Consider the following 15,486-nt stretch of genomic DNA (forward strand, 5'->3'; position numbering starts at 1 on the left):
CATAGGCTCAGTTAAGATTACTAAGGTAAATGCGAGTAGCAAGAAAGAGTAAGAGTTGTCCTCTCATCACTTTTATCATTTATAACTTGTTGATTTTCAAAAACTATTTGCGAGTAAAATTCTATGCTATTATGCTGGTGTATAACAAAAGTGTAATGATTTAATTCTGATGTAAATTCATTTGCTTTATTTGTTTAGCTGGGTGCAACTTGTGAGATTTTCTCATTTATGCATGACACTTTGTTATATGAAGAGTTGAGATTGTGGCGCTTTGTTATGTGAAAAGTTCCAATTATTACGCTTTGTTATGTGAAGTGTTCAGATTATGATACATTGTTATGTGAAGTGTTCAGATTATGAGACATTGTTATGTGAAGTGTTCAGATTATGATACATTGTTATGTGAAAAGTTCAGATTATGATACATTGTTATGTGAAGAGTTCAGATTATGATACATTGTTATGTCAAGTGTTCAGATTATGGTACATTGTTATGTGAAGAGTTCAGATTATGATACATTGTTATGTCGAGTGTTCAGATTATGATACATTGTTATGTCAAGTGTTCAGATTATGATACATTGTTATGTGAAGAGTTCAGATTATGATACATTGTTATGTGAAGTGTTCAGATTATGATACATTGTTATGTGAAGTGTTCAGATTATGATACATTGTTATGTGAAGTGTTCAGATTATGATACATTGTTATGTAAAGTGTTCAGATTATGATACATTGTTATGTGAAGTGTTCAGATTATGGTACATTGTTATGTGAAGAGTTCAGATTATGATACATTGTTATGTCAAGTGTTCAGATTATGATACATTGTTATGTCAAGTGTTCAGATTATGATACATTGTTATGTGAAGAGTTCAGATTATGATACATTGTTATGTGAAGTGTTCAGATTATGATACATTGTTATGTGAAGTGTTCAGATTATGATACATTGTTATGTGAAGTGTTCAGATTATGATACATTGTTATGTGAAGTGTTCAGATTATGATACATTGTTATGTAAAGTGTTCAGATTATGATACATTGTTATGTGAAGTGTTCAGATTATGATACATTGTTATGTGAAGTGTTCAGGGTTAAACTAGTGGGTAATCACTGCTATGTCAAAAGGTAATCTACTGTTCGATTGACTGACAACATAAACTTCTGTGATTCGATGGCACTTTTTCTTGCAGCTTGGAGCATACTCTATGTTGTCCTCACAGTTCTAGCATCTGTGTTTGCGGTTATCATACTGATTTGGAGTTGCGTCTGCTGCACTAGAAGGTAGGTGTCGCAACAAGCATTTCATTCTGTCGGACATGTCTGGTTCCTAAAATATTATGACTGCGCGTTTATTCATGCACACTAGATATGTTATCTTCATCACTGGGAGTAGCAAGCTATAGTTTGCACCTCCTTTCTCCTTGACCATTTTCAATGTGGGATGCACTTTCAACCATTTCATAATTAGAATGCAGCTTATAACTGCTATGTTTTTCTGTTTTCTGATGTCCAACAAAATCATAAAGAAACTTATTAAGGAGAATAGTAATCAAACGCAGTTCCTATTGCAGAGTCAGCTGTAGATTTTATGGTTGCAGTAAATGCATTGGTTTTTTGCAGGAGTGTATGTAGACCTGGTAGACTAGTTAAATGTAATATAACAACTATAAAATGCAACTCCATAGATCTAAAAAATGAATTGTTTTCAATGCTAAATCCTTATATATTTTTGAAGGGGTAAATTGTAGAAGAGCATTACATTTAATTCTTAAACATAATTGCCACAGACATTCATATTTGTGAAATGTTCCGTCATTTTGTTGGATCAGTCTAGTTTGGCAGATTATAAGTTTTTACATCTGTCACATTCTCCAATTGCACCAACTTGATGTAATTAAAATCTAGTCTTAATCTAAAGGGAAGTTGTTACTATTCTAAGTAGAGGGTGCCACTGCCTCTGCTGTACAACACGGACAGAGAAAACTAGTTGCAAAGTTAAGATTGTTACAATTTTGCATCATTTGTCTACCACCTAGCAACAGTAGTATATGATTGCTTGACATAAACCAAAACTTACAAGTACGGTAATTCAGAGGTATAGATTCTGAAAATCGTGTTCATTTTGTCCCACCTAGTGTTTTAAAGTCACATGTTCAAGGGGTCTTAAGTCACATGTTCAAGGGATTTTAAAGTGCAGTAAGAGATCAAAGTCATGTTAGCGAGCATTGTCAACTAATAGCAGTCTAGCAGTTAAAATAAGTACATGTTATCCAGTTGATATTTTAATTTGATGTTTAGGACTAGAAGCTTTGATTATTTCTTTCTGGGCTTCCTCCTGGCAAGACATTGTTGCATAACGGGTAGTACTGCACAATAGTCAAAAATCTATGGGTATACTAAGAACTTAGTCTTTCAGCTGATCAGATGACTTGTCTAACAATCAGTAGAATGATCTGAGAGATATTTAACCAATCAAGGCATCACTAGATCTTATCGCTGATAGGCTCATCAGAAAGAGCACATTTTCATTGGCCAGAATCAGCATCACAAATTGAACCTGTACAACTTGAATGATATTAAGCCCGCCTTGTAATAGCTTTATATAGCAGTGTTCTCACTAGCCCGCTCGCTCAAACTGACGGAACAATTCAAATCTGTCTCCTTAGCTTGGCAGATAGCAAACATCTCTGAAATATCTATAGATGCCATTACTCGATCTTTATAGATATTATCACTCCACTTTTATATGTACAGATACAATTACTCCATTTTTATAGATTTTAAATATTTAACCAGTTTACACCTGTTGAGAATATTCGTTTCTTTTGCTTATGATTTAGCTTAGGAGAATGAAAAGTTTCCTAATTATCCATCTAAACATTTCATACTGTCCATTGCCTTATGGCTTGTCTTGTCTTTCACAGACATGATTTCCGATATCACATTGATCAGAGGTTTGGCTGAAGTATTGTTATTGTCCTGACTATATACTAAACTGTCTGTTGACTCAAGTATCGTGTTTTATTTTACTGTCCCGCGGTGTGACCTTTTGCCTTTTCATAACCTATTGATATTTTCTAAGCATCAGTATATGCTTTTACCGGTTCCCACCTCTGCTGTTGTCTTTGCTCTGTATATTGTGCTGTACGAGGGAATGTGATTGAAAAAGGCAGGCTATTTATGTGTTAGAATGATTTTGTTTAAATCATATGATGCAAGGGCTCTTTGCGATAACTAAATAACCAAATATTGCCATTTTGGCAGCTTCCGTTATTTCAGTTCCAAATCATCGATTCCTTGTTCTTGCAATCGGTAAGTAGTTAGGTTTGGCTTGGCTGGAGGTTTCAATTTTTCCTACATTTGTGAGATATGTGTGAAAACTAGAAAAAATTCCTGGAAGAACATATGGTTTATTTGCTTTTTGCAGTTTACCGTACACACATCCAAAAAACATCGGCAGCGCATTACCCAGGATAATTTATTGTTGATGCTTGCTCTATGAATCTTTCTATGCTGACTTACAGTTTATTTTAGCAGCTTTCAATAGGGTTGTTATTACTATTACTAATTGGTGAAGTTTTTCTCGCTGCCTAATTGTAGTATGCAAAGTATTATGCTATCTTTTTAATTTGTTGCAAATTTTACATCATTCTTATAATACTACCACTCTTTTTTCCTTTTACACCAACCGCTCACCGCCGCTCTACTATCTATGTCCTGATTCTTCCCTTACCTGTGTCTATTATCTCAATCCACTTTTGTGATATTTTTTTGCATCAACCACTGCCGTGGTATCTTCTTCCGATTAAATGGTAATTGGTAAGTGTTGTTTCAGATGTAAGAATACGAGAGGCCGAAGAAAGCACACATATAAATTGCTCCATGACATTGAAGAAATGGAAAATGAAGAAAAGTTAGCCAAGAAAAAACGTACGGGTTTAACAGCAGTGCACTGTTTATCATTTTAGATATTCATGCTTGGACACCTTGCACCTTCCCTTCCAACATTGCTGTTTCTTTTGCAAGCTGTTGAATAGCTATTACTATTCCTTGGTACAGCAAAGAGTTGTACAACAAAGAGTTGTACAGCAAAGAGTTGGTACAGCAAAGAGCTCTGTACAAACTCTTTGCTGACTAAAAGTCATATAAAGCTCGTCTTTTAATAATAGTTTAAGTGGTTTATGATAGTCTTTATTTCAGAGTTGCCAGAGTATTTACTATTTACAATAAAAATTAGCTAATTATCAGTCTTGGTTTGCTTATACATCATAAATGATGTCACTGCTAAACACCTTAAAATAATATATTTATGTTAGCATAAAAGATTACATACATGTTAATATAACGACTTGAGCTTTTTTAGAATTAAAGTATATATTCATGTTAATATTACAGCTCATCTGTATGTTAACATAAAATCCTATGTTTATGTAACAAGAAATCCCATGTTTATGTTAACATGAAATCCCATGTTTATGTTAACATGAAAGCCCATGTTTATTTTAACAAGAGAGTCCATGTTGATGTTAACATGAGAGCTCATGCGTATGTTAACATAAGAGCCTATGTTTATGTTAACATGATAGTCCGTATTTATGCTAATATGATAGTCCATGTTTATGTTAAATTGTTAACATGAAAGCCTTTCTTGGTGGTCATTCTATGCGTTTTTGATTTCATGTTTGCAGCTGCATACTCATCAGAGAATGGGTGATAATAGTCGAGCTGCTGGCTCAGTCGGTTATCATATTAACAGTGTTTCATTTATTTTTTCAGTACAAAATGGTAGCTTGCAAGATGACTAGTGTGAGTGATGGAAATGATAAAAGTAAGGCAAGACATATAAAACACGAACAAACATTTTTAGGTTTTTTTTTAAATTGTGAGGTCATTGAGTCGTGAAAGTAGCAGAGATTATGCAAAAAATGAAAGCTTGACACGAGCAAAAGTGGGAAAGCTAGACATGATTATTAAAACTAAAATATTAAGTATAAAAATAAAAGGATTCAAATGAGTTATATTAATTTAAAATTAATGTAGTCTAAGGTAGATTAGCTTCGTATCTCTATAACCGGCTTTGTCTGTACACTGTTCAACTCAATGTCACACCTCAATTCACCTGCCTGTAACATGAAGGGGAAATGATCATAATAACCTCTTTATTGATTACTACTTTATGTTTGTAATTTTTTACATATAATCTTGTTTTGTGCGCCTTTACATAGTTTTTATATAATGCATTTTTCTTAATATTATATGTGATTATCTGAATAATTTGTCATTAAGGTTGTAAGCTTTGGAGTGAATTCTAAAATATGAATATTCTTATAAGGTTTTCCCTCCAGCATAAGATTAGTTGGACTATGTTAGGTTTTTGCTTTATACATTAGTATGTAAGAAATTTCATAGTGCAAGGTAAATCCATGGTGCAATTGGTGCAAGTTCTTAAATTCTTTTTGAATAATGCGAGTCGCATATTTAGCCTTAAAAATATCATTTTCTCTTTTGCCACATTTGGGAGAAAAAACAATGTATAATGGTAGCTTCGTAATATATACAAGTATGATGTATGAAGAGAACATGGGAACAGATTAACATCAAATATTTGACTTGGCTGTACGTACTAGACATTTAAGTTAACGATTATACATTGTGTTTTAGGTAGCAATATAACAGCTGGCCCCGGGAGTATCTTTCTCTCTGAAACAGATCTTTCTAGTGAGGAAGACACACTGTTTATGAATGGTGGAGATAACAGAAACTTTAATAGGCCTCATGACAATCTTGTGAAAGCAAATAATCTTAAAAACAAGTTACGATCGTAATCATGCACTCTTTTATGATCAGGTAATGGTAATTTTATGATATTTTGCTCTTACTATGGTGTAGAGGTCCCTGTACAGACTCTATGGCATAAAGGTCCCTGTACAGACCATTGCTGTCTCAGGCAAATGACATGGCAATTCATTTTCTAGTCATTTTTTGCAATCTTCGATTAAATCTCTTGTCATAATATATTCTTGGGAAAAAACAATTGAAGATTCTGAGCACATGTGTGTGCACATTACTTTACCTTGTGTGAGAATGATGGAACAGACGCAAACCTTCTATACAGTGCCAGCATATTGGAGAAGCGGAAAATAAATGCTAGTTGAGCTGTAGTATAGTTTATGTTAAAACAGGTAATGGATTATATCAACAGCACAGTTACTCTGGTTTGTGATCTGGTCTATTGTACTATTTAACTTAAATGGTTGCCGTAATTGCTCATTACGTAAACCCCTAAATGTAAATATTTTCAAACGAAAATATTTTAAAGACAAATTCGTAAACAGGTGAAATGATGCAGTAGGAGAAATGGCGCACGTAAAACAAGGTGATAAGCATGACTGTTACCATGACATTTTCTTTAGCATTTATACTGCTTCCACTGTCTTCTCGTCTCTCATGTAGCTCAACAACCATGTCTATGATCCCTTCAAGGTTTTAGACCGTGCTTCAAGAAACTATCAGATCATTGCAACGTTATAACTTCATCTTCTGAATGCTTTCTTATATCTTAATTATCTGTGTCAACATTATATTTGTTGCATTTCTTAGAGTCAGTAAACCATCTCTGATAGAGGTATTGCCAATTTGTTAACCTGAATAACCAATCCCTATCACCTGTCTCCTTTCTCATCTCATTCGATAAGCTTGTACTCTTTGTTTGAAATAAAACTATGTAATAGACTGAAACGTTAACTGAAATAGCCCACCCAGGCCTGCCTGAACCACTAACAACTTTTGCCCATCTGGATTACAAGACTTAAAAGCCATGACACGATACTTGTATTAAAGTATTAAATCTCATACATAAAATATATATATATATCACAACATAATTCTACAACAAAGTTATACATGACATGTGTGTTATTAAATATATGTTCACACTTATATTTTATTTAGCATCAGCTCAGCTGAAACAAAGTGGTAGAATAGTCTGTGTGTATAAATCGATATTAATAGAGCAAACTCAGCAGGTAAAATATTTAGTAGTCAAAATTACTACAATGACAATATCAAAAATATCGTATGGAAATCTTTTCATTCATTTTATGAATATATAGTAAATAAAACAAAGCAGTGACAACTCCATATGCAAAAATGTTAATCTCATCTTTGGTTCTCGACCTAGCCAGTATTACCTGGAAAACTATTCCTTTGAAACTTTCTATTACAATCGAGTCTAACCTTTAACATTTATAATACAAATTTTTCGCATAGGAATGTAGGAGAGCATCGTCTGCATGAAAATATGAATTTGAGAAATTCAACCAAGGTTCAGCTCAAACTATCATCACTTTTATGGCCACACTTAACAAATTTAAAAAGAAAACCATGCATGACCTAATGACCGGTCAGAATAACACCATGCGCCACCAAAACAATAGCTATGTCTGATCATTTTGTATGTTCATAATTACAAGATAGCAAGTCGGAGCATATCAATAGGTAACATCGAGATCATCGTGTGCCAATACCAAATAATCCTTTTAAATCTCATAATTCCTGAATTTGTCCAACAAGTCATTGCCACGCTCCCTCTTCCATACCGCACCCCCTACTATGTAGTCTGGTGCAGAAACAGTGGATATTGCGGGCGCCAGAGCTTGACGTGGTGTTTCCTCAGCTTTTATCATCGGTTTAGTCTGTGGTTTAGATGCCCAATGCATAGTCTAAAACACAAAATTACACAGGGTCCTTAGTTATTGCACCTTTTAATTGTCAAAGCAATCAAATTTATGTATATAACTGCAAAAAAACACTAAAACACCTACGAATAAAATAAAGATAACTATAAACACACAACTTACACACAAAGTGAAAAAAAACATAAAAACCTTATTTATATACCAACAACTAAATTGATACACAAGTTAGTTTATATTTGAAACAACCAAAGGCCTCTGCTGTTGCAGTCTAGCATGTATAGTACATCTAGTTTTGTGAGCAGAACTTGATAGCAAAAGAAATAACTGTATCTCCATGTAAGTTGATTAAACTCTTTACAGCAATGAAATAAATAAGAGATGTTACTTACCGTTCGAGTAGACTCATTAAGCCCACACCACTGCTTATATGACATCGCAATTCCACTATTTCGCCATTTATCATAATTCATGCGCTTCTCTGGATTTGTCAAGACTTCTTTTGCTTCTTGTAGAAGCTGAAAGGTTTCTACTGTAAAACAGCCACAGAAAAGTTTATAATCTGATGGGCTGCCACTTGTTGATATAGTTGCTATAAATGAAATACTTGTAAATTACCTGAAGAGCTTTCATCACCAATATTTTTATCTGGATGTTCTTTTAATGCGCGAATCTTGAACTCTGTATTGATCTGCTCGACCTGTAAAATTTTATAAAATATATTAAGAGACGATCAAGGACTTAATAGAAAATAGGGTTGGAAAAAACCACGGGTTTATAAAAAAACGTGAATATATTACATACAACTCTACGTATAATTAGGAATTTTAATTCCAGAGATTGTGTGGTAGTGAAAAGCAGAGCAATTGCTTTAATGATCTACAATTGCTAAAATTGAAGCAAAAAATTTGTAAACCCGTAAGGGTAATAGTAGATACAATATGTGACTGAATATGTACTTAGGTATTGGGCATACGATAAATAAATACAAGTTTCCCAGCTTTCTCTGCACCCAGTCTATGTCTGACTTTTGAATGGACAAACCCAAAATTTGAGGATATTCATTCGCTCAATGCTAGCACTGGAGTTGATTTTTGCGAAAAACAGAAAACGTGATAAACCGAATTCTAACAATCCAACTACTCTGGCTTGTGCCCACTAATAGTAATATTAGTTTGAAAACCTAAAGCTTTTGCCCAAAAGAATTTAATTTCTAATTATAAACAATCTTCTCTCACTGGCCAGACTTGAGAAAGCTTTCATTCATTAGAGATGATGATTTCACATGGTTTTCATATTTCATAAGTAAAGGGATCATCATATCACTTGATAAAAGCAATTGAAAATGAAATTCACTAATTCATTGTTGTGCTAGGATTCATGTAGTTGCAACTTGAACTCTACCACCACCTTACTACTGTGTGCTAAATGAACTTCCACAGCTGATAATCACATAGAATTGCATTTCTACCACACAGGAACCAACAGCAGCTTAAAATATTATGTTTTTCACAAGAAATAATGAAAAAAACCAGTTTTTTCGGCTGGTTTAAACTCAGTTAGATAGCAGTTCCTGGAACAACCTAATCTTTCAAATCCCTATTTACTTAAAAGAAGAATATGACAAAGTACAACATTTAGAACAAGGTTATATATTGCATCTTTTAACGAAGGCCCAAAACCGTTCTATTGCAAAATTACTGAGCTATTCTGAACACGATTATATCAAACTTTATTCACAGATGAATTAAATTGTAATTAAATTTAACATTAGAATAAATATGTTATACGAAATTAGGTGAAAAGTAAATATACAAAAATTCAACTACACATAAAATTAATAAACGAATAACCAATAATAGAAGGCTTGTATTGCTGCTTCTCTTTGGAGACTTGCGAACGGAAATGTAGGCGCAGCAATGCATAAGTTCAGAGGTAGAAGCTGTAATAGAGATATAGACGTAACTTACTTTAACTTTGACTACTTGAAGTTTAAATTAATTTTGCTTACGTCATTTAAATTAACTTCACCTACCTTACATACCTTCCGTATTTTTTTATTGCAATTTATTAGCCTGCCAATCCCTTACTTTTTACCTGCCACACTACAATGCTTCAAGAAACTTCATATAAAAGTTGCTCCGAACAGATGATAGAAATTATTTCAAGTGCAAAGTCAAATATTTGCTAAAATTTGACATCACATCCTGCGAGTAGAGATTTTAGAGTATTTGAAACAATAATCACAATTGTTAATAGACTAAACTAGAAGCTGCCTGTGAGAATGAAGTCGATTGAGCCACTAGTTTTGTTGAATCAATAACTATTATAGCTAAATCAGATGACCAGATGTATCAGTTAACCTGCCAAGCGTTTAATGTAGTAACTGGTGCGCAATTACAGTAAATGCCATGAATTGTCAGTGAACACATATTATCACACATTATAGAACACATATAGAACACAACATTATCTCATATTGTAGATTTATGTAATTGTCAATTAAAATCAGCTGCAAAACAGTAATTATAGCTTTATAAATATCCGTTAATACAAGACATTTGGAAGTTGATGCAAGAAGCTCTATGACATAACTAATGAACTGAATTCGTTTGCCCTTAATATACAGGTAGTCTTCATTTAATGACAGACTCGCTTAATGACGAATTGCAGTTACGATGGTATGCTAAAAATTGTCAAAAATCTACTTGAAGAAGCTGAATGAAAAAAAAAGAAATACATTTCTTAAAACAATTAAAGTAACCAGGCGTGTAAAGATATTACGCAAGAACGCTAGCCAAGACATTTTTTGTACACGAATTAGTAATGGGTGTTAGGCTAATATATGCCACAGTTGAAGAATTATAAAAAATATTTACGATACATGCAAACATTAAATGAATAGAAAAACGTCAAAAAAGTAAACATGAAAACTAGGTACAAATTCATAATGTCTACTGCGATGCAGTCTATGGCAGCCTAACATTTAGTTACACACTCGTGTTGATACAAAGGCTAAATAAAAAAATTTTAATGCATTTGTTGAAAGTCTAAACTCATTATAGAAAAAAAAACAATATAAAGTAAAGAAAAATAAAAGGTAAAAAATACAATGCAAATAGCCTTTACGTATGCAGCGGATCCGCGAAGGGGTGAGGATTTGTTACCCGAAAGAATTGGTTCACAATGAACTTTTCTGAACCAACACCGTTGTTAAGTGAGAACTACCTGTACAATGTATCAAATTTTAAAAGCTCATCTGTTAGCCATGATTATTATTCAGCTTTTGACAGGTATTTTACATATGAGATAAGGAAGAGTAGCTACATGTATGATTGTCGTGATGTGCTATATTAATAACCCTTCAATTTAATTCACAAATTCTAGAAACATATTGGTAAATTGAGTCATTCTGAACTAACTGTAATTTGAAAAAAAAATTGAGCGATGTAGCTAGTAACAAATTTATGGCGACTAAAGCCATAAGGGAATGAAAATTATTTAATTTTTAGTCAATGAAATGGTTATTGTTAAAAAAATGTTTGTAATCATATATTTCTCTCGCTATAGTGAAAGATTGATGATCTTTAGAGACTAGGTGATAGCAATGTTATGCAAAGAATAGCCATGAAATGTCTACCGATTTCTGGGAAGAAAATGGAATTGATACTTTATAGAGTAGAGAAATTAACAAACACTTAAATTGTTCAAACATTGTAGAACAAACTTAAAAATCCCAAGTGTGAATTGTTGGTTATACATGGGAAAAAAGCCAAATTCGGTATATCAAGCCGAATAGAAGGTGACGTCTGAATAGTATAAAACAAAGTTTATGACATACGACCCCAGTCAAACGTATGAATAATAGTGTTCTTTGAGAAAGAAAATATTAATGTCACGGTTTAAAAATACTTCAAGGATTTCAGCAATTGCATAGGTGAGATCTACAATATAACCATATCAAATTCTGCTCAAAAGTCAGTGCTTTTTATCCAGTTAAAAATTTCAAGCAGCGATAACACACCATATTCAAGAGGTCATAATACATAACTAAAAAATACTAATTTAGGTCTACAGAAAATAAGTGATCTTAGAAGTGCAGAGCCAGATTTAACAGTTATGAAGACAGTAGCATAAGTTGCCTACAATTGTGATGCTACTACTGTTTTAAAGAAGATTTAAGAACTGAGATTGCTCTGTGCAAAATATATAATCACAGTAACAGCTTCAGTGATTGACAAAAGTTTTTTACAGTATGTAAAATAATTGAAGGTTTTTAAATATTAACCTGCACTGATTCATTGTATTGGCAAACAAATTGATAACAATGCTAGACGGGCTTTTTTAGCTATAAGAAGATGCTGTTCAGCAGAGAGTCAGAGATTACGCCTACAAGTGATTTTGCCTACAGGAGATTACGCCTACAAGTGATTTTGCTTACAGGAGATTGCGCCTACAAGTGATTTTGCCTAAAAGAGATTACGTCTACACAAGCTGAGAGACTATGCCTACGATTTAGGATATTACGCCTACTTTAATTCTGTGATGCAGAAAATAATGAATTTCTTGATGAATGTATGTTATGGACGTGTGTAGATGTATTTTATATGTAAATACATTATTTTTATATCAAATCCTATTATCATCCACATATCAAATCCTTACATATGTATAAATTTAATTCGAGTTGATTATTGGGAATAATGGTGATTTAACAGCCATTTATTTGCAACAAAGTAAAAACTGTTATTGAAGTTAAAACCACGTTTTTATGGAATAGTAAAGCAAAAAACAAGCATATGTATTTTTGAAGTTGTTAGTCTTATGCATACAGGCACATGTCAGTAGCCTATCACAAAAATTGATCAATTGTTGGTCAATATTATAACATGGAATGGCATAACATGGCATAACTTTGGAGTGGTTTGTTTATCTCCTATTGCCTATCACTATGTCTCACTTTTACATAGAGCCTCCCTTACAGGTGGTTGAGATCACCCTTGAGTACATATACAGGATAGATCACAAATACAAGTTATATGATTTACAATAGTGTCATGCATCTTAAATGATCAAAAGAAAACTCTCAAAAAAATCTAACTTGTCTGCATATAACCTGTTATTTCACTTCGATCCAAAAAAATGATTCATTAAACAATATTGTTTCAGCAAGCACAGATATTACATATAACCGAGCCAACTCTAAATTTAAAAAAAGGCTGTTATATACCACAAAACAATTAAGCACATTTGATAACATTATGCTAAAGTGGCCATAGCTTCAACCCCAGAAAGCTATAGTCTCAGTGCCCCACCACTCTATGGCCTAAGCATATAGTGGTGGGGCATTCTATGCTTAGGCCCATAAGACGAAAAGTCGATTTGAATAGGTAAAGAAACAAAGTTACAAAGAAACAAATAGGTATATGCATATATAACCTACACTTGAGGTTTCATCGCATCCCAAAAGTTCGTAATAGCACAGCTCTTTGTTAGAATCAAAAGAAAATATAGCGTCCACCATATTCCCGAGTCACGAACTATTCCTTGAAAAAATTGAGATAAGCAATTCTCTTTTGATCAGCATGCAGTTACCACCTTGATACAGCTCCTGTGCAACAAACCATGATAGCAGGCGCTGCGGAGTTCCCGAGTTAGCGAGCTCGAGCTATTCCGTGGGCACATTCGTTACTATCACAACTAGCCAATAACATTTATCATGAATCTTCGTCACATTAATCGAATTTCTACGACGCATCGTCGAATAGTTGAACTAAAGTCGCATACTGGGAAGTCGCAAAATATAGGCGACATAAACGTTGTTACTCTCGGCAAAAAGATCCATACAGCGAGATCAATAACATTTTTGTATATCTAGCGTGCCCATTTATTGCTTTATTTCTATTCTAGCTCTATGTTTTTGTTGCAAAATATTTCAACCGTCCATGGCAAAACCTGTTGATAGCGACAGGAAAGAAGTTCAAATACTTAAAATAGCAATGCAGCATTAAAACTGAATTAGTTTAAAATCTATCAGTGTTAGAGTTAAACAAAAAAATTTCTGCATCGTTTGCCACAATAACATGACAGAAAAACTGCATTTGTTCATATACATCTGTATAACGTCAACATCAGATACTGACAAATAGTTTAAATGGCAATTTGGTTTTGATTTGTGTAGATTATTTAAAAATTGTAGTGATACGGTTTTTTTAAAGTATGGTGCCTTACAGTGCCTCGCGTTCCGTGTTCTCAACTCGAGTTGTTGAACTTGAGTTGCTGTTCAAAGAACTCGGCCTGGGTTTTTGATGAACTCGAATTTGTAAATATAACTCGAGTTGTACAACTCGAGTTGCAAACTCGGGACACTCTAATTCACCAGTAGCTCCAGTTTTACAGTGCATACATACAGAGTTTAATGTATATTAGCTAACAGGTGCCTATTGATGTGCCATTGTTAATATAACCAGATCTACGGTTATGCTACCGTAATACCAATGTATTGCACCTTACTTTTACAAACTCGAGTTTGTAAATACAACTCGAGTTACACAACTCGAGTTGAGAACACGGAACGCGAGGCACTGTAAGGCGCCATACTGAAGCGTTCACAAGCTTATTAGAACGTGTGAGCCGCCTCGGTTGTAGGTTATATTTAATACAGTTTGTGTGCATAATATTTGAAACAGCTGTACAGGATATCAATCGATTTCTGTAAATTTACTTTTTGTCTGCTTTTTGGTTAGCAAGTTCTTGGTAGCTGATGAAAGGAAAGGTTGCAGCATTATAATACTTCCCAAGCTTAAATGTAAAGTAGTCGTCATCCTGTAGGCAAAGCTACCTTTTGCAAAAATGTGATGTCTAAAAGAGACTATAGCAAAAAAAGTAACTTGTTCGAAAGCTCTCAGATATTACTAAGTTCTATAGATGCCACAGATTCTTGTTGCTAAAAATTAAAAAGTGCAGTGGTGGTCTTACCACCGGGGCTCCTGACTTGTGCAGGCCTTCAGTGTGGTCAACCAACCATTTATTCATAGCCTTGTTTGTACCATGGTTTATGTTGCAAGTTGCATTTCCTTTTTACTCATTCATTTTTGTCATTGTATATATTTGGCTAAGAGAAAATAGCAGATTTGCTTCTTTATTGAAGATTTGATGCTGGCACTGGCTCTACTACCAAGTTTTTATTGGCAGAGTAAACACATTAAATGTTTTGTTTTAACAGCTATAACACACTCGCTACTTTGGTAAACTAGTTAACTCATATTTTCAATATTCCACAGTCATTTCTTTCTACCATTGATTTAGGTAATCCTAAACAAATATCCGTTCTCTTAGCAGAGAAAGGCATTTTAAACACTATTTGTCAGACTATTTATTCAATTTTAATGGCTAACTGTTGCTTTTTTCCCTTTTTTTTGTTTTACTATTGTTGTATAGCCTAATTTAAAAAACATTTCTATTTGTGAAATGAAATTATTGCCAATAAAGTACTATATATATATATAAGCATAATATCAATTTTTTAGCAGTTACTATGCTAAATTTATATTTATTGTTCTAGCCAGAAGACTTGGGCTTTTGTTTGAATAATGCCATTATTATTTCCCGAGATATTTTTACCAATGCGTATTAAAAAGTGTTTTAGGCTTTGTACAACCCAACTCTGCCACATTAATTCGAAGTTATATAAAGCCTTGCTTCCCATATCAAGAATTGTGGGTTAAAAACAAAACATTAATAAATATTAATAGCTATGATTAAGCTTTCACATGGAATGATCA

General features: G+C 33.4%; 2 protein-coding genes across 3 annotated transcripts in view; one reads left to right on the top strand and one right to left on the bottom strand.

Annotated features, from left to right (window-relative positions):
• LOC137389810 (dyslexia-associated protein KIAA0319-like protein) overlaps positions 1 to 6,042 on the top strand; it is a 32,380-nt gene extending 26,338 nt beyond the window's left edge. For both annotated transcript variants that reach the window (XM_068075923.1, XM_068075924.1), the window contains exons 20-22: positions 1,199 to 1,289; positions 3,844 to 3,938; positions 5,670 to 6,042. In XM_068075923.1, the coding sequence (XP_067932024.1) occupies positions 1,199 to 1,289; positions 3,844 to 3,938; positions 5,670 to 5,833 (350 nt within the window). In that variant the 3' untranslated portion in view covers positions 5,834 to 6,042. The remainder of the gene's footprint in view (positions 1 to 1,198; positions 1,290 to 3,843; positions 3,939 to 5,669) is intronic.
• Positions 6,043 to 6,933: 891 nt separating this feature from the next.
• Positions 6,934 to 13,350, bottom strand: LOC137391410 (J domain-containing protein-like). The gene is made up of 4 exons (XM_068077873.1): positions 13,146 to 13,350; positions 8,321 to 8,402; positions 8,095 to 8,234; positions 6,934 to 7,729 (listed from the first exon to the last, which is right to left on the bottom strand). The coding sequence occupies exons 1-4, from the start codon at positions 13,224 to 13,226 to the stop codon at positions 7,547 to 7,549; spliced, it is 486 nt and encodes a 161-aa protein (XP_067933974.1). The 5' UTR covers positions 13,227 to 13,350; the 3' UTR covers positions 6,934 to 7,546.
• Positions 13,351 to 15,486: the final 2,136 nt, after the last annotated feature.

This window comes from Watersipora subatra, chromosome 3 (assembly GCF_963576615.1).
Source record: "Watersipora subatra chromosome 3, tzWatSuba1.1, whole genome shotgun sequence".
Taxonomy (NCBI): Eukaryota; Metazoa; Bryozoa; class Gymnolaemata; order Cheilostomatida; family Watersiporidae; genus Watersipora; species Watersipora subatra.

Coding starts and splice junctions, on each gene's coding strand:
- LOC137391410 (XM_068077873.1), bottom strand. CDS start 13,226: ATGGTGGACGCTATATTTTCTTTTGATTCTAACAAAGAGCTGTGCTAT. Junction 8,235..8,320: donor TGGTGATGAAAGCTCTTCAG/GTAATTTACAAG, acceptor GCTGTTTTACAG/TAGAAACCTTTCAGCTTCTA. Junction 7,730..8,094: donor TTAATGAGTCTACTCGAACG/GTAAGTAACATC, acceptor TTTGTGTTTTAG/ACTATGCATTGGGCATCTAA.